Source organism: Leucoraja erinacea, chromosome 6 (assembly GCF_028641065.1).
Source record: "Leucoraja erinacea ecotype New England chromosome 6, Leri_hhj_1, whole genome shotgun sequence".
Classification (NCBI taxonomy): domain Eukaryota; kingdom Metazoa; phylum Chordata; class Chondrichthyes; order Rajiformes; family Rajidae; genus Leucoraja; species Leucoraja erinaceus.
The window spans coordinates 56,870,191-56,894,306 of record NC_073382.1 but is presented as its reverse complement, the minus strand read 5'-3'; the positions used below and the strand labels follow the sequence as shown (position 1 = coordinate 56,894,306).

The 24,116-nt window shown below is 44.2% G+C and overlaps 1 protein-coding gene across 1 annotated transcript in view; it reads left to right on the top strand.

The window, feature by feature from the left end:
* Positions 1 to 24,116, top strand: part of LOC129698179 (PC3-like endoprotease variant B) — a 685,304-nt gene that overhangs the window by 87,625 nt on the left and 573,563 nt on the right. Inside the window, exon 2 of the mRNA XM_055637132.1 lies at positions 13,190 to 13,303. Within this exon, the coding sequence (XP_055493107.1) occupies positions 13,190 to 13,303 (114 nt within the window). The remainder of the gene's footprint in view (positions 1 to 13,189; positions 13,304 to 24,116) is intronic.

The following is a 24,116-nucleotide window of genomic DNA, read 5'->3' as shown; positions in this document are numbered from 1 at the left end:
GGGTAGAATGATTTTTAATGTTTCTCTTGAGTGATGCCAGATTACTGCAGGAACAGTCAGCAATGCACAGCTGCGTAAAGCAAATTAACTGGAGATAATCAGTAAATTACTTCCCAATGGACACCAGAAGCCAGAAGATGAAAAATATGAAACAGTAGTTGGCTTCCCTTGCAGACGGGATATTATTGACCACAATTGTAGCTATTACAATACCACGAAAGAACTAGAAAAGAGTAACTCAGTGGGACAGGCAACTCAGTGGGACTAGTCAGAAGAAAGGTCTCGACCCAAAACGCCACCCATTCCTTCTCTCCAGAGATGCTGCCTGTCCCACTGAGTTACTCCAGCTTTTTCTGTCTATCTTCCTTTTAAACCAGCATCTGTAGTTCCTTCCTACTAGAAAAGAGTGTTGTTTAGCTGGACAGCAATCTTTGCATCAATAGCCAAGCTTAATCATCACCTACTATAAGCCTGCATCAGTTTCACTGGCTTGCTTTCAACTTGATAAACTGACTCTTTCTTTCAGTTATCTACATAAGAAAGACCAGCTCCTCGATCAACATGCCCGAGAAACACATCTGCAGTGATAGTTCTTGACATCACAAACAACAACATTGAACCAAAGGCATGGAGTCACTCTACAATATATAGACACAAAATGCTGGAGTAACTCAGCAGGTCAGGCAGCATCTCTGGAGAAAAAGGATAGCTGACGTTTCAGGTTGGAACCCTGCTTCAAACTCTTCTTCTTTCCGACCCGAAGTGTCAGCTATTCTTTTTCTCCAGAGATGGTGCCTGACCTGCTGAGTTACTCCAGCATTTTGTATCTATCTTCGGTATAAACCAGCATCTGCAGTTCCTTCCAGTGCACTCTCTACAATATTTCCCTGACACACTCAGTCACATCTTGTGTTGTGCTGCCCATCATCAATGTGGTTGTACAATGAGAATAGGAGGAGAAGCAGAAACAGCAAGCATTAACGAATGTGGAGGAATTTGATGCAGGCTATGAGGCAGCAACAGTGGAAAGGGCAGGAAGTGCCTGGAAATCAGAGTAGCCAGGAAGTGGTTCACCAGTCAAAGAAAACAAAAAAAAGTGAGAAGTTTATTTGAAAACTTAACAGCAATGCAGAGTGAAGTCAAGTATATCATCATAGGTACAAATACACTGCGGTACTAATATCATAGAGTAGTACAGAACCAGCAGCCACAGTTTAAGAATAAAGGGTAGGCCATTTAAAACTGAGAAACAACTTTTTTTACCCAGAGAGTTGTGAATTTGTGGAATTCCCTGCCACAGAAGGCAGTGGAGGCCAATTCACCGGATGAATTTAAAAGAGAGTTGGATAGAGCTCTCGGGGCTAGCGGAATCAAGGGGTATGGGGAGAAGGCAGGCACGGGTTATTGATTGTGGATGATCAGCCATGATCACAATGAAAGACTGGAGGTGTAGGGACAGGTATTGCATCTCCTGGAGTTTGCAGGGGAAAGTGCCTGGACAGGAGGAGGGATGAGTGAACCAAAGATTCAGAGAGAAAGCAGAAAACTGTCAGCAGAAAGCAGAAAGGGCGGGGACGGGAAGATGTGACAAGTGGTGGTAGCGCATTGAAAGTGGCTGAAATGGCAGAGATTGATATTTCAGGTATGGAGGATGGTGGGTTGAAAGGTGTGGAACAAGCAGTGTTAAACCTGTTGAGGGGGTGGGGAGGGGAGAGGGTAGTGAGACAAGAACTGAGGGAAATGGAGGAGACATGATTGAGGCCTCCAATCATAACAGCGGGTGGAGAGGGGGGGGTGGAAACTCCAGGCTGATAAAGGGTCGCAACCCGAAATGTCACATTCCTTTTCTTCTTCTTCTTCTTTTGTGTGGCGTGCACAGCTTAAAGTTGTAGGACAACTTGTTCGATTTGATCTTCCATTTGTGCACGTCGAGTTGATTGCATTAGTTGAAACAGGGTGGACCACGTGAAGGTTGCAATCTTCCATCCCATTCCTTTTATTGAGAGAGGGACAGATGTTGCCTGACACGTTGAGTTACTCCAACATTTTGTGTCCATCTAAAACAACTATGGTCTCTTTGCAAGGTCGACTGGGAAGAAGTATAGTCAAGATAGCTGCAAAGCTCAGTGGGTTTGTAGTAGACATGAGTGGATAGTCTATTCCATGAAATCAAGGGAAAGAGAGGTGTCAGAGATGGTCAAAGTGAATTTGAGAGCAGGGTGGAAGTTGGTGGTGAATGTGATGAAATAGACAAGTTCTGCATTGGTGCAGGAAGCAGCCCCTATGCAATTGGTGATGTAGTAGAGAGAGAGTTGGGGAGTGGTGTTGTGGTGCTTTTGGAACAAAGAATGTACAACGTCACCAACATTAAATCAGGAATAGTTGGGGCTTATGACAGTGCCTATGGCATGACTGCAACACCTTTGACTTGTGAGTGGAATCAAAAGGATAGATGCAGATCAAGATAGAATTAGAATCCGTTCAGGTACAGAAAGTCAAATAAATAAAGAGATAGAAAGATTACATTAAGAAAAGGGACAAAAAGATCAAATAAAAAATAAAGCTTTTAGATCTTTAATAATGTATCCATACATCAAAGTGACTCACCAAATGAAGCAGCACCTTTTCTGGGCCAGACAGGTTAATCACTACTGCATAAACCATTATCACATCATTAAAAGGGTGCCAACACAATAAAGCACTAGCAATAGCTTTTAGTAGAAAAGTTTAATTTGTGTTAAGTGTGTGAGTACAACAAGTTCTTAACAATTAATGGGAAATTAAGACAACAGCCAGAATGCATAAACTGACCAGTAAATTATGCCAATTTGCAACATGATAGCTTATTAATGCCCTGATAATTGTGTGCATCATAATCTTGCAATTATTTTTCCAACCAGTTTGTACCAGTTGAATTTTGAAAATAGCAGAGGGAGCACTTGTTAATTCAAGAGTGTGTGATTTGTTAATCGAGTAAATATAAATGAGCCAGCAAAGTAACAAACTGAAAACCCAACTCGTGTTAGTTCGGGAAATACTTGGAATAAAAATACTGACATGGAATTTGTTTTTGAAATTCTATTGCACCTGAAAATGTTCTCGAAAATGTCTGTCTGTCTGTCTGTCTGTCTGTCTGTCTGTCTGTCTGTCTGTCTGTCTGTCTGTCCTTATAAAACTCTGATCTTGGATGTGTATTTATTTGTTTGTGTGTAAGCACATCTTCGCCAAAAAACAACGTGGTAATGGTAAATTTTTTACATATTCTGGTAGAGATTTTTCCCGTGGAGTCCAAAATCGTCTTATCTGAAAACTTCAGGCTTTATTTCTTGAGTTATTACTGAAAATATTCAAAAATCTGACGAAACTTTGATTTTAAAAACCACTGTCTTTTGTTGATGACGTCACAATGCGCCTGCTCCGTGCGACCTTCTTCCATGCGCTACGAGTGAAATCCCCCCCCCCCCCCCCCCCCCCCCCCCCCCCCCCCCCCCCCCCCCCCCCCCCCCCCCCAGTTATTCAAAAGATGCAGAAAGAATGAGCAAGTCTGTACTCGCCCCGCGTCGGTGCATGGACCTGGGCAGAAGCAGAGCCTGCAGCGTATTGCGTTCGGGAACCAGCCCTCCCCTGTGATGCCACATGCCCCCCCACCCCTCAAACTACCCTCCTTCCTCTCTGCCCACCCCCCCCACCCCCACCCCGCTGCTCCCTCTCTGCCCCCTCCCGCTCCCTCTCTGCCCCCCCACTCCCTCTCTACTTCCCCCCACCCCCTTTGCCTCTGCCCTCTGCCCTCTGTCTCTGCCCTCTGTCTGCCCTATGTCTCTGCACTCTGCCTCTGCCCCTGCCCACTGCCTCTGCCTGCCTCTGCCCTCGCTCTCTCTACTCCCCTCCCTCTCCCTCTCTAGCCACACCTGCGACTTGGGGGCAATGCGTGAGTGGACAGGGCGTGGGATGGGGTAAAAGGAGCAAATTATTAATATTGATATAATATCAAGGGGGGTGGTTAGTATGTGTGTGTGAGGGGTGGTTAGTGTGCGCGCGTTGAGGAGACGGGACCCAACGGGTCCCACTTGGTCTAGTACTTAACTATCTTGTCCCCTTCTGATTTGCGGTGTTTTTAAATTCGCGCAAAAACGGTACCCGATAGCACTATGATTTTCGCCACCTTACTCACCATTCTCCTGTGCTGCAAGCGCACCAAGTTTTGTTCCAATCGGTGAAATATTCCAAAAGTTATTAGTCTTCTCTCCTGTCATTCGCTGGAATGGCGACGCCCCTACCGGCACCCGCTGTCAATCACCGGTGGCAAGGAGAATAAAGCTGAAGGAGCGGAGTGTGGGCGGGGCTGCGTTCTGCGGGCGGGGCTGGGCTGGGCAGCATTACATGAGCGGGGCTGTGTTCTGGCGGTGGCGACAGCAGCAGCCACCGACACCACCACGATGAGTTGGGAGCCGTGAGTGAGGTCGGAGCCAGGGCCTGGAGCCGGTGAGTGCGGTCGGACCCGAGGCTCAGCTGTGGCGCTGAGCCCACACAACCCTCTCCCCTCTCCCCCACCTCCCCCCTCCCTCCTCCCACACCCTCCCTCCCCCACCACACACACATATACACCCCTTCCCCTCCCCACAACACCCCCCCCCCCTACACCCCACTGCCCACAAATCCCACATATGCCTCCTGCCCAACACCCATCCCCTCCCCCACAGCCCCTCCCCACACCCACCACCCCCACCATCCCCCACATCCCCCTCCCCCACAATCCCCCTTCTCCAACCCCACACCCCCCTCCGCCCACAAACCGTTCCCACTCACCCCCCCTCCCCTCTCTATGAATCTATGAGAGGCTGAATAAGGTAGGTCTTTTTGTTGGAGCCCAGGAAGCTGAGGGATAATGTATCTGGAGATTTATCAAATCATGAAGAGCACAGATAAGATGAATCACCATCGATTTTTTTAAGAGTGTAGCAGTGTCTAAAAGTAGAGGGCATGCATTTAAATGAGAGGGGAAATATATGAATCGGAGGGATGTCGGCCAGGTGCAGGCAAGTGGGGCTAACTCAATTTGGCAACTTGGACGGCATGGATGAGTTGGGCCGAATGCCGCAATCCATGCTGTATAGCCCCATGGGACTGAGTCAGTAGGTCACAAAAAGCTGGAGTAACTCAGCGGGTCAGACTGCACCTCTGGAGAAAAGGAATAGATGACATTTTGGGTCAAGACCTTTCTTCAAACGTCTTGTCCTGAAACGTTGCACATTCCTTTCCTCCAGAGATGCTGCCTGACCTGCTGCGTTCCTCCAGCCTTTTGTGTTTATTTTCAGTTTAAATCAGCACCTTCCTAAACATATTCCTAAACATATCCAAGCAATTAGATGTTGTGAGATTGAATTCTGTCACCAAGAAGCTTGAAAACCCTGGCCTCCTGTCATTCATTTTGATATCCTCGATACATGCAGGGCGGACTCTCCAGATGATGTTCACTGGGCTGATGGCCCAAGGGCCACCTGCTTTGTATTTGTCCCTCTTCTGTAAGGAAGGATAAATAGAGACCTGCAATGAAAGTAACAACTTGTGTTGAACGGTGGTGAAGAACATTTGTTGATGCCAATAATGAGCGAGACCCACAAAATAGCTTAAAGGTGAAGTTGAATGTCAGTGGCTGGATGAATGGGGATGTAAGAAACTGATATGCTGGAGTAAAGTACTGAGGTCTTTAGGTTAAGAGTGACATCAGTATCCAGCTGAATGTGTCCTTGTGTTCACCTTTACTGATCTAGTGAAGTGATTAAGCTGCTTGCAGCTCTGAATGCAGACTCAGAGACCACAGCCATGCTGCTGACCAACCATCTGCAAGCATCTTCAGTGTAAATCAGCATCTGCCGTTCCTTCCTACACATTTTGGCTGCTCCACTCCTCAAGGTATGCCTACTTTGAAGAAGTGTTAAACTTTTTCATACCTTCAGGTTCCCTCTCCCCTGACTCTCAGTCTAAGGAAGGGTTTAGACACGAAACGTCATCTATTATTTTTCTCTAGAGATGCTGCCTGACCCGTTGAGTTACTCCAGCATTTCGTTGTCTATTGTTCTTGTAAACCAGCATCTGCAGTTCCTTCCTACACCTTCCTGTTGCCAGGTTCTGGGCTTCTTTCTCATTTCGTCAAGGATATAAGTTTGCACCAGGCTCTCTCAACCCCATCATGCCATTTATTGTGGTATCTTAAACGCTCCCTTTCTTAAGACTTCAAAGTTTAGAGATACAGCTCGGAAACAGGCCCTTCAGCCCACTGAGTCCACGCCGACCAGCGATCGCAGTACACTAACGCTATACTATACTAAGGACAATTTTACTGAAGTCAATTAATGAGCCAATGATTCAATAGACAATAGGTGCAGGAGTAGGCCATTCAGCCCTTCGAGGCAGCACTGCCATACAATGTGATCATGGCTGATCATCCCCAATCAGTACCCCGTTCCTGCCTTCTCCCCATATCCCCTGACTCCGCTATTTTTAAGAGCCCTATCTAGCTTTTTCTTGAAAGCATCCAGAGAACCGGCCTCCACCGCCCTCTGAGGCAGAGAATTCCACAGACTCACCACTCTCTGTGAGAAAAAGTGTTTCCCCGTCTCCGTTCTAAATGGTTTACTCCTTATTCTTAAATGATTCAATTATGCATTATTTCACATGTACCTAAGTACAGATTAATCTACAATCCTGTATGTCTTTGTCATGTGGGAGGAAACCGGAGCACACAGAGAATACCCCTGGAGTGACAGGGAGAACGTACAAACTCCGTAAAGACAGCACCCATAGTCAGCGTCGAACTCGGGTCTCTGGCACGGTAAGGCAGCAACTCGACCAGTGCCACTGTTTTCTTCAGCGCAATCAACTCCAAAGTCCATCAAAAGTATTGCATGTAAAATGCATTTCAACACCTGAGCTGAAATCGAGCATATGCTTATATCGTCACTGTCTAATTATTCATGAAGCCCACAATGAATATGATAATGCAGCTGTTAAGGTAAAACAACTTTGCCAAATGTGTCACTAGAAAGAATCTTGTTCATTGGAGACCCTTTTCCATCACTATCTTCCCCACACTACCCACCACCCACCCTTCCCCCTAACTCACTGCTCAAACCACATAGTGATACTAACATTCACACCTTGGTACCTACATAACAGTGGGAGGACAGCAAGGCAGCCAAAAGGTTGTAAAATATTTAATGCAAGAATGGATTATCATTTTGGAGTTTCTGAAAATAATTTTTGAAGGTAAAAATCGTGTGATATACTCTAACAAATTGGCAATGTGTTTAAAAACTTGGAATAAAAATAATTAGCAGAGTAAATCTGGTTAGAATTTATTATGCATTAGAACGAGATAATGTCTGCCATAATTTTGTTGGAAATGTTTTTTGTTTTATTTCCATGGTGCTTGATTAAGGATTTTTAGCCGGTTTGTGTTCTGTATAGCTGGACCTTCCCAGCCATAGGCTCAATCCCGAGGTACCCAGGGTCACCTCTACCAGGGTCAAGCAGGTCAAAGGAGCCTCAGGAGAAAGATTCTAAATTGGTTCAGCTGGCAGGGCATAGTTTCTGACCCCGTCTCCTCTCAAACCCCACAGAGGAATGAGCAGAAGACTTCAAGAAGGCTAAAGTGACCTCGGCAATCTTGCAATGTAATTTTTGTTTCTCTCCCAGACTACGGATGTCTAAGTGGAGTGCACACTCTGCTTTCTTTTTGGTAGAAGATCCAGGGAAATGGAAGGTCTAAATGCACTGTACTGAACGAGCAGCTGGAGTGAACATGTCACTTGTCTCGTTGTGTCCCAGATCCAAAATACACCTTCTGCTGTTTGCCGTTTGCTCCTTCTTTCATTGGAGCTTGCCAAGCCACGACCTGGAACTTGCACGCGGCAACTTCAGAAAAAAAGAAGACGGGGAACATACCCATCTTATTCCCTTCCAGTCAGATGAAATACTAACTCAAAACACATGGCATCATTTGGAATTAGAATGACAGCTGAAAACCATGTTCAGAGGACTGAACACTGCCCCAAGAAATGACAATGAAATAGCTGTAACAAAATATATGAATCCTTGTACACTGCAGTCTTTGTGAGTGAGTTCACTTATTGGTAAACGGGTTTGCCATTTTAGAGGCAGCAAACATTCTGACCGCTCTAAGCACATAGTGATGGTTCGCACCTTTATGTAGTGGACTGGCACGGCAGTAAAGTTGCTGCCTTACAGTGCCAAAGACCCAGGTTTGGTCCTCACTACGGATGCTGTCTATATGGAGTTTGTACGTTCTCCCTGTGACCTGCGTGGGTTTTCTCCGGGACCTCTGGTTTCCTATCGGACTCTCAAGACGTACAGGTTTGCAGGTATATTGACTGGGTATAATTGTAAATTGTCCCAAGTGTGCAGGTTAGTATTAGTGTTTGGGGATTGCTGGTCAGTGCGGACTCGGTGGGCTGAAGGTTCTGTTTCCACGCTGCATCTCTAAACTAAATTAAACCAAAATGTGCAAGAAGGAACTGCAGATGTGAAAGAAGGAACTGCAGATGCTGGTTTAAACTGAAGACAGACACAAAAAGCTGGAGTAACTCAGCGAGACAGGCAACAGCTCTAGAGAAAAGGAATGGATGATGTTTCGGGTCGAGACCCTTCATCGGACTATCTATTCACACCTTTATGCCTACTTACTTAACATGGCAGCCAAAATGGTTGTAAAATGTTTCATGCATGTATGGACCTCAATTCTAGTACCAAGTGATTTCGAAAATCTTTCCAGTGCAGAAAATAGGATGAAATAAGCAAAATTATCAAAGTACATTTTATTGCTTTATCACAAGATTTACTTATTTAACATCACTGTAAAGAAACTTTGTTGTCGGGCAGAACAGTATTCCTAAATCAGTATATTAATCCCAGGGAGCGGCAAAGAAAAATACTATCCATTGTGGTTTATATTAAAGAAATAAACATCAATGCCTTCATTGGATTTAGTAACATCTGGCTTTTTTTCCACTGCTGTGGGTCTATTGGTATGTATCTCCACACAGGTCACTGTAATTAGCATTCTTTTCAGTCCTGGAGGTTGATCAAGAGGAATCAGTGATTTTAAAACTCAGTCCCGGTAAAGTACAAAGGGAGCACACAGCTGGCACTGAATTTTTAAAGTGCTGACACCTCCTGATCGAATATTCAGCTCTGAAAAGAATGACGGTTCTCGTTAACCCTGTGGAGTACTGACTGACAGACCTGCCACTGATGAAATGAGGGGCCATTCACCAAACTCAGTGAAAAATATCTTACACCCCACCAGTGCAGTGGGAAGAGGCTTAAAACTGAAATTTCCTCTGACAGGTAGGAGAAACATTAAGTATTGATTTAAAAAAATTACTATCGAAAAATTACTATCGGAAAATTGATTATGTGGCTCCCTGTATGAAAAATTCGATAGTAATGAGGTTTGGATTTTTTTTTGTTATATATCTGTTGAGTCAAGTAATCTGGAGAGCATTGCAGAGCAAGGCAACAAAGTGCTGAAAACTGACTGTTTAAGTTTTAGTGCTGGACTGATCAGTTATCATATGCACTTTAATCTTAGTTTGTTGAAAGAGTTTGGTGGCTGAGAACAACATGGGCAAAACCCTAAAGGGCCACTGAATGCATTGACTAGGATGCAATTGGTCACAATATACGGATGTATTATTGGGGGGGGGGGGGGGGGGGGGGGGGGAGAGAAAAAAAATGACTATGCTTGGATCAGTCCTTTCTATTTAATTCACTGCTTATTGGAACCATAAACTGAAAGCTAATAATTTTGGTGAGTCCTGAAATAAAGGCAGAAGCTTGAATTCCTGCCATCAGCCCTTGATGATGAATAGGGCTAATGAATACCAGTGAGTGGTAGGAATCTGTGACCAGCTGCATCAAGGCAGGTAATGCAGCTCAGACTTAATTGGGAGCAGGTATTGGTTGGCTGTATTACTTTAATTGGTAAGGAGGGCTTCTGAATGGAAAGGACAAAGTATAATGGCCAAATTGTGCTGTACAATAGCACTTGGGCTGGGATTGTATGCGTCCGTTAATCTGCTGAGGAATGAGGCAATTCTGAACAATTTTCTCAGTGAAACCAACTCCAGAAAGCCTGTCCCTTTTGTTCTCCCTTGGGAAAATGCAAGATTGAAACAGAAAATACCTCTATGGAGGCAATCAATTGCCACGTGTGGAAAGCGGATACAGCTGTGAACCATGAAAAAGAGATCTTTGTAGTACAATAAAGGATGGAAAAGGAGATAAAGCCGGGGATAAGAGTGGGTCTGTCACAGCTTCAGTGAGTGTATAAAGTGATGACATTTACAGTGACTATTGAGACCGTAAAAATAACTCGGTAGAATTTAAAGACTTAAATTTGATATTCAGAAGACAGGCTGCCATAATTAAAAGTGGACTTAAACTGTTAAGCAAGTCATTAATAACAGAAGGGTTATAGGAACCTCTTAAAAAAGTTAATGATGCTGTTGCTATTACACTAGAAACCATATTTTCTGCTGCAATCAACTCAACCTCATTATTAGAAGATAGCACAATGGTACACTTAAATAAAATGTTGGTTTGTAAATAAGCTTGGCCTTTAAATGCCAAACCATTAATCTCATGGGATCATTTAAGAAGCTTATACCACTTGTACTGTGATGGAATCAACATGGTAGTACTTTTAAAGAAAATCTTCACAGAAATGATGAACCCAGCTGTGCCTAAAAATATGTATCTACGTTGCATTTCTCTAAGTGATGCATTTTGAGGTTAAAAAGCAAATTTATGAATAAATTAATGCAAGACCTTAAATGGATTCACATTTACATCCTCTACTGAATTATATGCTTTACTTTAGAGTCTTTAGACTTTAGAGATACTGCAAGGAAACAAGCTCTTCGGCCCACTGAATCCGTGCCGACCAGCGATCACCCTGTACACTAACACTATCCTACACACTAAGACAATTTTAAAACTTACCAAAGTCAATTAACCTACAAGCCTGTATGTCTGTGGCTTGTGGGTGGGACCCGGAAAAAAGCCACATGGTCACAGGGAGAACGTAAAAACTCCAAACAGACAGCACCCGTAGTCAGGATTGAACCCGAGTCACTGGTGCTGTAAGGCAGCAACTCTACTGCTGCACCAAACACAATTAGAAGGTTACATTGTACAAATAGAAAACAATTTAATCTGTCATAATTGAGTTTTTTTATTTAATAGAATGTTAATCTTGCTTATGCAATCTTTTATAGAAACATAGAAACATAGAAAATAGGTGCAAGAATAGGCCATTCGGCCCTTCGAGCCTGCACCGCCATTCAATATGATCATGGCTGATCATCCAACTCAGTATCCTGTACCTGCCTTCTCTCCATACCCCCTGATCCCTTTAGCCACAAGGGCCACATCTAACTCCCTCTTAAATATAGCCAATTAACTGGCCTCAACTACCTTCTGTGGCAGAGAATTCCACAGATTCGCCACTCTCTGTGTGAAAAATGTTTTTCCCATTTCGGTCCTAAAAAACTTCCCCATTATCCTTAAACTGTGACCTCTTGTTCTGGACTTCCCCAACGTCTGGAACAATCTTCCTGCATCTAGCCTGTCCAACCTCTTAAGAATTTTGTAAGTTTCTATAAGAATTCATGTTATTATAACACAATAGATATCTCAGCTGCAATTATAATCACAATAATCAATGCATATATGATTTGCCATCTCTAATTTGAAGACAATGGCTTGAAAATGAGCCTGCGTCATGTCTATGGTCCAAACGCAGCTGGTCAGAGGCAACATGCACCAGCAAATCCAGCAAAGATCACAAGAAATTGCAGAGAATTGTGGATGCAGCCCAGCCCATCACACAAAACAACCTCTCTTCCATTGACTCATTTGCACTTCACGCTGCCTCAGCAAGGCCACCAGCATAATCAAGGATGAATCTCACCCTTCTTCTCTCCTCTCCCATCAGGCAAGAGGTATAGAAGTGTGAAAACACACACACCTCCAGATTCAGGGACAGTTTTCCCTCAGCTGTTATCAGGAAACTAAACCATCCTATCAACAACCAGAGGGCGGTCAGGAGGTACTATCTACCAAATTGCAGACCCTTGGACTATCTTTAATCAGACATTACTGCATTATATCTTGCATGACACATTACTCCCTTTATCATGTATCTGTACATTGCGGACAGCTCAATTGTAATCATGTATTGTCTTTTTGTTGACTGGTTAGCACGCAACAAAAGCTTGTCACTGCACCATTGGTACACACACCAATAAACTAAACTAAACACACCGAAATGATGAAGCTCAGATCCTAAGGCAGCGTCAGGCATTGTACCCAAAAGAAACTAGTTGCAGCGACCGTGTGTTACTGGTCTTCAGTTAAGTCAGTGGGTGATAGCAATGGAAGGTGGTGAAGAATTGGGGAGGCCAGACTCCGTCCCCAATGCCTGCTCCAGTCACATGATGGCCAGGTTTTCAAAAGGGGCTGTTTAAATTTGACTGACCACGTTCAGGGAATGTCAGAATGCATGAAATGATGAATCGTCCACTTTGCCAAGTCCTGAGCATTTATCCTACTTGCACCCCAAAATCTGATGTAGCATATATTTCAATTCTCATCAAGTTATCTAGAGAAAGAATTGAGTTCACTGAATACCGCACCTTTAATATTTGTAAGTACTGCAGAGCCAAAATGCTGGAGTAACGGGTCGAGCCGAAATGCCACCCATTCCTTCTCTCCAGAGATGCTGCCTGTCCCACTGAGTTACTCCAGCATTTTGTATCTACCTTCGATTTAAAGCAGCATCTGCAGTTCTTTCCTACACCTTTAATATTTGCAACGGTTCCTCTCTGACACAGATACAACACACACATATCGCCGCCTCCTCTCCTTCACACAAAACTTTGCACTGTGTCTAAGCTGCCATCGCATGATATGTTTTAAATTCCTTCTCAGAAGCAAGAGTTTCACTTCTAATCTGCAGATGATGTGCTCTGAGGCGTTCTTAGTGGAGTGGGTTAAATCTTAGGCAAGGGTAGAGCATGTCAGTATCACTGGCGTTATAATAGTGCTCTTTGTACTCAATACCATGGTTCAATAATTCTATAATCTTCTTTACTTTGTGGCGATGTAGGTTGGAAATCTGAAAGGGTTCCACATCTTGAAGTTACCAAGCAAACGCATCAGGAAGAGAACCACCAAACGCAGCACAAAACGGCTGCTGAAACGTCTTTCCCGGGATCCCCAGGTGGGTTTCAAATGTTGGTAAATGCTGGAAACTGAGACGGATACCTCTGCTGATGGTTAAGTTCACATTTTTAAAACAATCCTGTTAATACACAGTTGTTGTGTTAAATGAGATTCATTATGAATTTTGAGCCATTTTCAATGTACAAATAGCAGATTACATGATTACAACCTGATTTATCTTTTTTTTTCCACGTAAGAAACCAATACAAATCAAACCTGGTTTAGTTTCTCCCTGTTGTTTTGAGTTTGTGTTTAGTTTATTGTCATGTGTACCGAGGTACGGTGCAGAGCTTTTGTTCCATGTTAATCAGTCAGCAGAAAGACAATATAAGATTGCAATCGAGCCATCCACAGTGTACAGATACATGATAAAGGGAATAACGTGAATAACATTTAGTGCAAGATCAAAGTTCGATCAAAGATAATTCAAGGATCTCCAATGAGATAGATAGTAGCTCAAGGCTGCTCTCTAGTTGTTGGTAGGATGAAGAAACAAAAAAAACTACTTTGTTATCATATAGAGGCAGTGGATATCACTTCCTTATGTGGAAAAAGTAATTTGGTCCTTTGCTTTTAACCATTCAAGGTGTATGAGATTTTAAAATGTGTACTAAATCCTGAAAATGATACAATAATTGTGAATAAACAATTCAAAGTACATCTAGCATGTCTTTAAAAAAAAAAAGGTACACAATAATGCTGGAGAAACGCAGCGGGTGCAGCAGTATTTATGAAGCGAAGGAGATAGGCAATGTTTTGGGCCAAAACCCTTCTTCAGACTGATAGGGGATGGGGGGAGGCGGGGAGAGGAAAGAAAAAAGGGGGAAGAGGAGCCCGAGGGCTGAGGTAGGAAGGGGAGGAGACAGCAAGGGTTAACAGAATTGTGAGAAATCAATGTTCATGCCACCAGGATGCAGACTCCCCAGGCGGAATATGAGGTGCTGTTCCTCCAATTTCCAGTGTTGCTCACTCTGGCAGTGGAGGAGGCCCAGGACAGAGAGGTCGGATACGGAATGGGAGGGGGAGTTGAAGTGTGGAGCTCAGGTTGGTTAGTGCGGACCGAGCGGAGGTGTTCGGCGAAACGATCGGCAAGCGATTTTGTGTACCTTCGATTTTCCAGCATCTGCAGTTCGTTCTTAAACTCTTTATATAAAAAAAAATAAGCCTTGTTTAAAAGAAAATTGCTTAATATTCAAATATGAATAACCATTGAATCGGTGGATTGATAACGAATCAGTATATTACCTTTGTTCACAATTATGTTTTTTTTTAATTAATATCAAAGTACTGCAACATTCTGAGAAAAAGTGATTGACCTGAAAATTTCCCCACCTCTACACAGATAGTTTGTGCTCTCCAATTTTTTAGAGCATTTGATGCTTTATAAAATATTAACCTCCGAAATGTAATGATAAACAAATCATTCCACATCAACACAAACTATGCAACATTGTATAGGTAAATGATTAAGTATGAGGTGTTCACAACCACTCTTTTATCACTATATTGAATGCAGAGCAGTTTTTAAAGTTCTCAGGATATCCAAGGAGAGTCTCATCCTTTTAAGAAAGTGGAAGTTCACCCATTTAATTTTGAAGAGACCAAGAATGAACTGCATATGTAAAACATGATATTTGGTCATGAGGAGAAATGGTTCTCAATTTCATACTGATGTTGCATTACTTCCATTTTGATTGATTGAAAGATGCAGCGTGTAATCAGGCCTTTCAGCCCACAGAATCCATGCTGACCATCGATCAAACGTTCACACCAGTTCTGTGTTATCCCACCTTCACATTCACAGTCTACATTTTAGGGGCAATTTATCGAGGCCAACTAACTTGCCATTTGTGATTGAAACTCTGGATGATTTATAATCTACTGTGTTTTTTTTGGTAAGTCATTAAATAACATTGATAACTGTAATAGGAGGTAGACAAAAATGCTGGAGAAACTCAGCGGGTGAGGCAGCATCTACGGAGCGAAGGAATAGGCAACGTTTCGGGTCGAGACCCCTCGGATAACTGTAATGATAACATGCACTGCCACTTTCTTTGTTGGTTTTGATGAAAGAAATAGGCAGATAAGAGTTAGTCTTGGCATTATGGCCAGCACTGACATAGTGGGATGAAGGACCTGTTACTGTGCTCTACTGTTCTAAGTTCTAAATAAGGATGGCACAGTGGTGCAGCTGATGCAGCTGATGCCGCTGATGCCTCACAGTGCCAGAGACCTGGGTTTGATCCTGTTCTGGGAAGCTGTCTGCGTGGAGTTTGCACATTCTCCCTGTGACCATGTGGATTTCCTCCGGGTGCTCCACCTTCCTCCCACATACAAAAGACATGTGGGTTAATAGATTAATCAGCCTCCGTAAATTACCCCTAGTGTGTCGTAGGGAGTGGATGCAAATGTGGTGGTTGGTGTGGACTCGGTGGTTGGTGTGGACTCGGTGGGCCAAAGAGCCTGTTTAAACTAGACGTTCAGAGATACAGTGTGGAAACTGGCCCTCTAATCTGCGCTAACCAGCGATCACCCAGTTACAATTTTATCGAAACTAATTATTCTACAAACATGTACATTTTTGGAATGTGGGTGGAAACCGAGCACCCGGAGAAAACGCAGTCACAGGGAAAACTTGCAAAGGCTGTACAGAGAGCATCTGTAGTCAGGATCAAACCCAGATGTCTGGCGATGTAAGGCAGCAACTCTACCGCTGCACCACCATGCCATGCCGCCTGTTTCCATGCTGTATCTCGGAACTAAACAAAATTAAGTATACCGCAGGTCACAAAATTATAAACCAGTTAAAATGAAACCAATCACATGTACAGACAAGCAATTTTTTAAGTAAGTAGTTATAAATAGTGCAACAGATGAGTGTAACATATTTTGAAGCAGAAATATTTCACTTATGGAACTTGCTACTTAATACATGTTTCCAAAATCATTAAGATAATTTGGCGTAATTAATATTTACCAATTCAATTACCTAAAGGAACCACAAAAGGCAAGCCTTACATGTATTTTTCCTTTGAATACAAAATATACATAAACAGTTGCACATTGCCCCAGCTACCACACTGAATTATTTAATTTAACCAAGTTTGCTCTTGTAATTAAAAAATATATATTTACATTGTTTTCAAGTCTAATGTTTTTGGGTGGCTGCTTTTAACTATGGTACTACAACCTTGAGTATCGGACATCAGTGAATCAAAGTATTATTGGATGGAAGTATTATTGGAATGTTGAATGACCATTGAATCTGTAATTTATTCTGTTGCTTTATAAATTTGTTAATATTTTCTGAGCAGAAGTAATAAAAGAAAATATATATTTTTAAAGAAATATTAATATGCTAGTTAATATAAAGGGATCTGAATGAATGATAACTGTGCATGTGATATAAGATTTATTATTGGAGAACTAATTTAATTTGTGACTTATTAGTCGTTGATCTTAGCTGAATTAGAATTTAGAGTTAGTTGGTACAATTTTGGGCAAGAAACTCCTGTGACGGTATTGAGTAGAATGATTTCAGGATTGCAAGTAGTTTTGAAGTCTGAAGGTGTAGCCTGGGATAGTCAAATCCTCCAGTTTCAGCTTCAGCTTCAGCACTGGCACCTGAGGTTTAGTCACGAGTCTGAAAGCTGTTTAAAATTCTTCCCAAACTTCCATTCCTTTGACATTGATCCACGGCTGACTATTTGTGCCTCCAGTCGTGTTGAAATTCAAAGCCACTGGTTCCTGCGCTGCTGCACTGAGACAGTAGCAATACGATGTGATGGAACTGTGGAGATGGATTTGTAGTTTCCCCCTTAATTATACTTTAATGTTCAGTGATTATAAATTGCTCCTTAGTTTGTAGGGAGTGGATTAGAAAGTGGAAGAGTGGGTTAACATAGAACTATTGTGAACAGGTGATCAATGGTCGGTATGGACTTGGTGGGGCCAAAGGACCTGTTTCCGTGCTGTATCTCTAAACTACCTCTAAACTGAACTAAAACACTGTAAATGGACACAAAGTGCTGCAGTAATTCAGTGGGTCAGGCAGCATCTCTGGAGAAAAAAGATGGGTGATATTTCGGGTCGGGACCCTTCTTGAGAGATTGTAATGTAGCTTGAATCGGTAGTGGTGGAGGAAGGAAAAAAAACAGATTCTATTTTGTGCATCTGTGTATGTGCACAAATATGAGACTTTGTGAATGTGAATGGGAGGTTCAAATGGCAGGCTGTAAAATTCAGCTCAGTAGCATGCATCCGATTATTGGCTTCTATGGGTGCTGCATCAGTTCTGATGTGATGTCTAATGAACAGGCTTGCTATCGTGATGTGAGTCATGCTGGATGTCAAATTGATCAAGAAGCCGTTAGTGTACGTGCAGCAAACACCAGGCTTATGCAGTAACCAAACAGCTTTAATACTATTGCTGTCATTTTGGAGCGTCGAGCCCAGCCGACACTGTTTCCTTAACCGCTGAACACATGGAGAGCAGCAGCAGTGATATCCTTTCTGTTCAAAGGACCCATCAACTACACATGGGTAGGTTGCATATTGATTTATATGCTCCAATGCTATTGTTTTGTAGTATTTATTGCTTTCTGCAGCTCCTTAAGGACACCAAGGTCAACAATGGGTTGTTCAAGGTGCTGATGGACTTTATCTTGAATTCAAGGACTCTGCCCAGATTATTTGCTTCTACATCTGTAGTAGGTGTGGTAATGATGTACGTAGACACAAAGTGCTGGAGTAACTCAGCAAGTCCTGCAGCATCTCTGGAGGAAATAGATGTGATGTTTGGGGTCAGGACCCTTCTTTAGGCTGATTGTAGGCAGGGCAGGGGGAGGAGATGGAGAGAGGGGACAAGAAGGAAGAAAAGACCAGGACAAATCAGGGCTGGCAACATATGACCTGAGGCAGGTTGGTTGCCTGATAGGCCAATTGTTGTCTAGGGACAGTGTGGTCCCAAGAGTGTTGTGAACTGAGTAACTATCTTGCAAACTGTATGTCTTCATGGCACAACGTATTTGGGAGACACTAGGCTATGGCATTTGATCCATGCCTGAGGTTAGTGACTAAGATGATTGAATCTGACATTTGGATACAGAGCGGAAACATGCCCTTCCGCCCATTGAGTCCATGCCGACCAGGAATCCCTGTGAACTAGTACTATCCTACACACTAGGGACAATTTACGATCTTTTACCAAAACCAATTAACCTACAAACCTGTACATCTTTGGAATGTGGGGGGAAACCAGAGAACCCAGGAAAACCCCATGCAGTCACATACAAACTCTGTACAAACTACACCCGTAGTCAGGATTGAACCCGGGTCTCTGGGGCTGTACTGCTGTGCCACCAATTGAACTTCCTTTTCTGCTGTATCTAATTCCATGGGTCTTGACGCGTACCATTGAATTGCACAGTTACCACCTCTTATTGCTTTGGCAGAGATCTTTTTGAGGACATCCTGGTCCCCAATCATATCTATCCTCTTCCCACCACTGCTTTCACTGAGATAACAATTTGTGCTTCTATCTCGCATCTCAAGTTAAACCTGACTTCTGGTACTGTCCGTGTGGAGTCTCTCTGCAATTGCATTGGTTTCCCCATGTATTCTGCTTTCATTTCACATTCCAAAGATGTATTGATGGATAAGTGACCACTGTACAGTTTCCCCATCCAGAGGCATTATAAAAACAGGGGATTTGTTGGGCATGTGAAGGAGAACAGGGTTGGATGTTGCAAGGTTGGATTGAAATCAGGAGGAACCCACACCGCCAAAAGCAACCAGAGAAACAATGAGAACGTACATGGATAGGACAGGTTTAGAGAGATATGGGCCAAACACTGGCTGGTGGGACTAGTGCAGGTGGCACATGTTTGTCGGTATGGGCAAAATGGGCTGAAAGGCCTGTTTCCACGCTCTATGAGTCTGTGACTGTTGCTGAGGCATGAACAATGAATGAAAATTTTTAAAACTGCAGATTTAGGAGGGCTGAAATAAAACTTGGAAATACTCAGTATCATAAGGTATCTACGGAGACAGTAAAGGGCCTGTCCCACAAGCATGCAACTGCATGCGGCAAGCGCGACCTAACGTGGTTGCTTGAGACGTACGGCCTCGCGGGGCCGGTCCCACTTCGATCGCCGGAGCCGTATGGAGTTGTGCGGAGCTGGTCCTGACATCGCGTGGGGCTCCGAAAAACTGACACTGTCCAAACATTCGGCGCGGCAATGGCCTGCCGGCCCGCAGCCGCATTGAGGCTGTACGCACCGCCTCGACAGGCGTGCACAACGTCTCGACGCCGTACGCAGCGTCTTGACGGCGTATGCAGCATCTTGATGGCGTACGCCTTCGCTTGAACTTCACGTCAACTCGTACGGGGATCACTCGACCTCCGCGTGGCCCCCGCTTCCGGTTTGGTCGCGCTTGCCGCATGCAGTCGCATGCTCGTGGTACAGGCTCTTAACAGGGTTAATGTTGCAGTTCGATGATCTTTGGCAGGAATCATGAACACCAGGGTTCATGCTAGCATCAATCAACAATTGTCCAAATGAACAGACAAGGTCAGGTTAGCAGATAGCCAAGATTAGTAACCCAGGTTTATTGGTCCTTGTAAATTATGATCCTGCCATGTATAGTTCGAGGCTATCAAATGTATCTCCCTGCTAAACATCAGACCCTCAAGAGCTGTTCTTCCTCATTTCCTGCATGACAATTCTAAAACGGAAGACATCAGCTATGCAGAACATACTACACATGGCAAAGCCTCTTGCAGCTGTGAAAGTTTCCTGCTTCTATTAAATGTTCTATATTGTCAAATATAATTCTTATCATCTGGATTTTGTTTTTCCTTACTTTGACAATCAAGTTGCAAGTTGCTTGTCAAAGTCACAATTGACTGTGATGAGTGCGATACCTAGCTCATTATATGACTGGCTTGTAAATAACACTGCCCATATCAGTGTCCCCATGTTCTTTTTCAGGGTAGTGTGTGTTGTGCAGGCTGCTTGCAACAGTATGCCTATTATTATGGTAGAATTGATGTAGGCTTTTGTTGTTGCTCTCTGCCATGTAGTGAGCAAAGGCTGGATAGGCTGAATAGCCTCTATTTAAAAAAAACACACAATTCTCTGGAGTGCATGGAGCAATTATTTGGAGCTGTGCAAGGATTAGACCGTCATAGAGTCACACAGCCGAGAAACAGGCCCTTCAGCCCAACCTGCCCACATCCATTTCCTCCCACACTCCAAAGACGTATAGGTTTGTAGGCTAATCGGCTTTGGTAAAATTGTCCCTAGTGTGTTGGATGGTGCTAGTGTACGGGGTGATTGCTGGTTGACAAAGGGCCTGTTTCCGCGCTGTATCTCTAATGTCTAAAGTCTAAATTAATCATATCAAACTATGATACAATAGATACAGCAAAGGAGTTGAGGTAAATCGGACAGTGCCCTAGCTTGTGGTAGGACCATTCAGAAGCCTGATAACAGAGGGTAAGAAACAACATATCTGGTTATCTTATTAAGAACTTGAGTAAATGGATACTGAAAGGTTGTTTCTCCTTATGAGGGAACCTACAGTTGGGGGTGTGATGTCAAAATAATGTCACCCACTTAAAATGGAGATATATTTACTCCCAAACATTCATGAATTTTGGGAATTCCCTGCTCCACAGAAATGTGGAGACGGAATCTTTGAGTATATGCAAGGCTGAGATACTGTTTTGATGTACAGAGGTGACAAACATTATTGAGAAGAACAGGAAAGTAGAACAGAGATCAAGATCTTATAAGACACTAGACTAAGTGGGACCCATCGGGTCCCAGTCACACAGGAAGCCTGGTTCCCCAACGCAACCCGTTCCCCAACGCAATATTCCACCACTCACCCATAGCCCCATAGTATTTGGGTGGGTGGGTGGTGGGGGAGAGGAGGGATGTGGGGAGGGGGTGTGTGTGTGTGTGGAGGGGGTGTGTGTGGGCAGGGGGGGCTGTGCAGTCGGAGGGATGGTGAAGGTGAGGGGAGTGTGAGTGGGGGGAGGTTGTGGGGGTGGGGGGATTGTGGGGGCCGGGGGGATATGTGGGGGTTTGTGGGGGGGGTGGGGAGGTTGTGGTGTGCAGGGGGGTCATGGAGGCGGGATGTTTGTGGGGGTTATGGAGGCAGGAGAGGGGGTTGTAGGGGTGGAGGGGTTGTGGAGGGGTTGTGGGGGGTTGTGGGGAGTTGTGGGGGGGGGGGTTTGGGGGGGGGGGTGTGGGGGGGGGTGTGGGGGGGGGGGGTGGGGAGGGGGGTGTGGGGGGGGGGGTTGTGGGGGCCAAGGGTGTGTAGGGGGCTGTGCGTGTGTGGGAGGGGTTGGGGATATGTGGGCAGGGGGCTTGTGAAGGGGGGTGTGCGGGGAGAGGGGTGTGTGTGTGGGAGGGTGGGGGATTGAGCTTGCAGAAAAGACAGGGGAAGAGCCATGGGGGAGAGTGGGGCTTCATGGGGTAGGGGGGAGGAGCCAGCGAGGGGGACCAGAGTGGTAGTGGCTGGAATTGGCAGTGCGATGGGGACTCATAGCGGGTGCTGGTCGCTGGTCGTCGTTCTCCACCGCTGGGATATATATATATATAACAACCATATAACAATTGCAGCACGGAATGGGATCAGAGTCTCTGCTTTCCGTTTGGCGACATCTACGGCTCCGGGCTGGGTCAGGTCTCTAATGCTGGGCTGCTGCTTGGGGTGGGGCTGCTGCTTGGGGTGGGGCTGCTGCTTGGGGCGGGGCTGCTGCTGATTGGGGCGGGGCTGCTGATTGGGGCGGGGCTGCTGCTTGGGGCGGGGCTGCTGCTTGGGGCAGCGCTGCTGCTTGGGGCTGATTGGGACGGGGCTGCTGCTTTGGGCGAGGCTGGTTTGTTTCGGGTCCCTCCGAAAGTCCGGTTGGAAACCTCCGCCGGCCACCCTCAGTTCCAGTAAAGACGCGATGGCACAGGTAAGGGCGGACCGTCCCGGGGTGTGACAGAGGAACAGTCTAATCCGCGCGGCGCTGACTGGCAGGAGAAGAGATCGATCTGTGCACGCGTGGTTTTTAAGATTTTTAAACCTCGCTAATTTTTACGACATTCAACCGATCGGAACGAAACTTGGTGCACTCGCAGCACAGGAGAACGGTGGGTGAACTGGCAAACAATTGTAGCACTATTGCAAACCGTTTTTGCTCAAATAGAAAGACCGCCAAACCAGAAAAAAACAAGATCAGAGTTTTAGTTATGTATAGATAGATAGAAGATAGATAGATATAGATAGATAGATTACCTTATTTAATGTGGGAGTAAGCTTGTGGGGCTGTTTGACCTATACCAGTTCCTATTTCTTATATTCTTAGCTTCAGAGTAATTAAGTTTCCCATTAAATCTTTATTCTACAATGTAATTTATATTTATTAAGAAATGATATATTTCTTTAAATGTCTGGTACTTCATGCCTATTGCAGTAACTGTTAAGCTAATCACCCAATGTACTACAGAGAGTTTGCCCCTCATAACAATGTAATTGCCTTTATTTAAAACTGCTCTAAATTTGAACTTTCATTTGCCTCTCTAAAACTAAGTATGAGATTCTATCTGCTTCCTTAAAGGATCTCTTATTATAAATTTATTAAATAGTATTTCTCTAGTGGGATCTAAGATGCTGGGCAGAGTTGACGGGAATGTGGTAAGAACATGAAAAATAAGTGGGGCGAGGGCAAGGACTGAAATAGCCACCGTCGGTGTCACAAACAATTAGGAAATTTGAAATAAAATAGTAATTACCTTTGAAGCTAAAAAATCAGGAAGGTCCAAAGCGCAAAAGCACAGACTTGTGATTCTATTCTGGGGGTTATCCAATTCCAAAGGAGTCATTGTTTCTATAACCGGTCTGAAGAAGGGTTTCGGCCCGAAACGTTGCCTATTTCCTTCGCTCCATAGATGCTGCTGCACCCGCTGAGTTTCTCCAGCTTTTTTTTTTGTGTAACCATTGTTTCTATAACATTGTTCTATAACAGTTCAGCACAGGAACAGGGATAACTCAGTGGGGCAGTGGTAGTGTTGCTGCCTTACAGAGTCAGAGACCCGGGTTCGATCATGCCCACGGGTATTGTCCGTGCGGTGTTTGAATATTCTCCCCGTAACTGCGTGGGTTTTCACCGGGTGCTTTGATTTTCTCCCACACTCTGAAGACATACAGATTTATAGGTTAATTGCATTTGATAAGTTGAAAAATTGTCCCCAGTGTGTAAGATAGTGCTAGTATGTGAGGATTGCTGGTCGACACAGACTCGGTGGGCCAAAGAGCCTGCTTCCATGCTTTATCTCTAAATGAACACAACCATCAACAAACAATATCCATGCTGAACTTGATGCCAAGTTAAACTAATCTCGACTTCCGGTGGCGGCATGCTTTGCTAGCAGTCGCAAATCTTTTAGCTCCGCTGAAAAAGTCGCGATTTTTCGCGTTAAAATCGGGTTTGGAGGTCGGGACCGATCTTAAAGACTTACCGGAGTTTCATGTCGCGGTGCTGATGACGTCATCAGTAAGCGCCGTGGATTTAACGGAGGGAAACCGATTTTAAATGAAAAAGACATCTACAGGTCAGAGTCCTCAGAGGAAAGTGTCAAAACAACTGCTGAAGTCTCAAGAACACCAAGAAACTGCAACACTAACCTCTGGAGTGGATTCTGGAATGGCTACACGATCTAAGACTGAGTTGATCACAAAAGAGAAAACTGAAATGGAGGAATTAAAGAACTCGGTAAGAGATTTGAAAGAAGATGTGAAAGCTGGAAATTTAA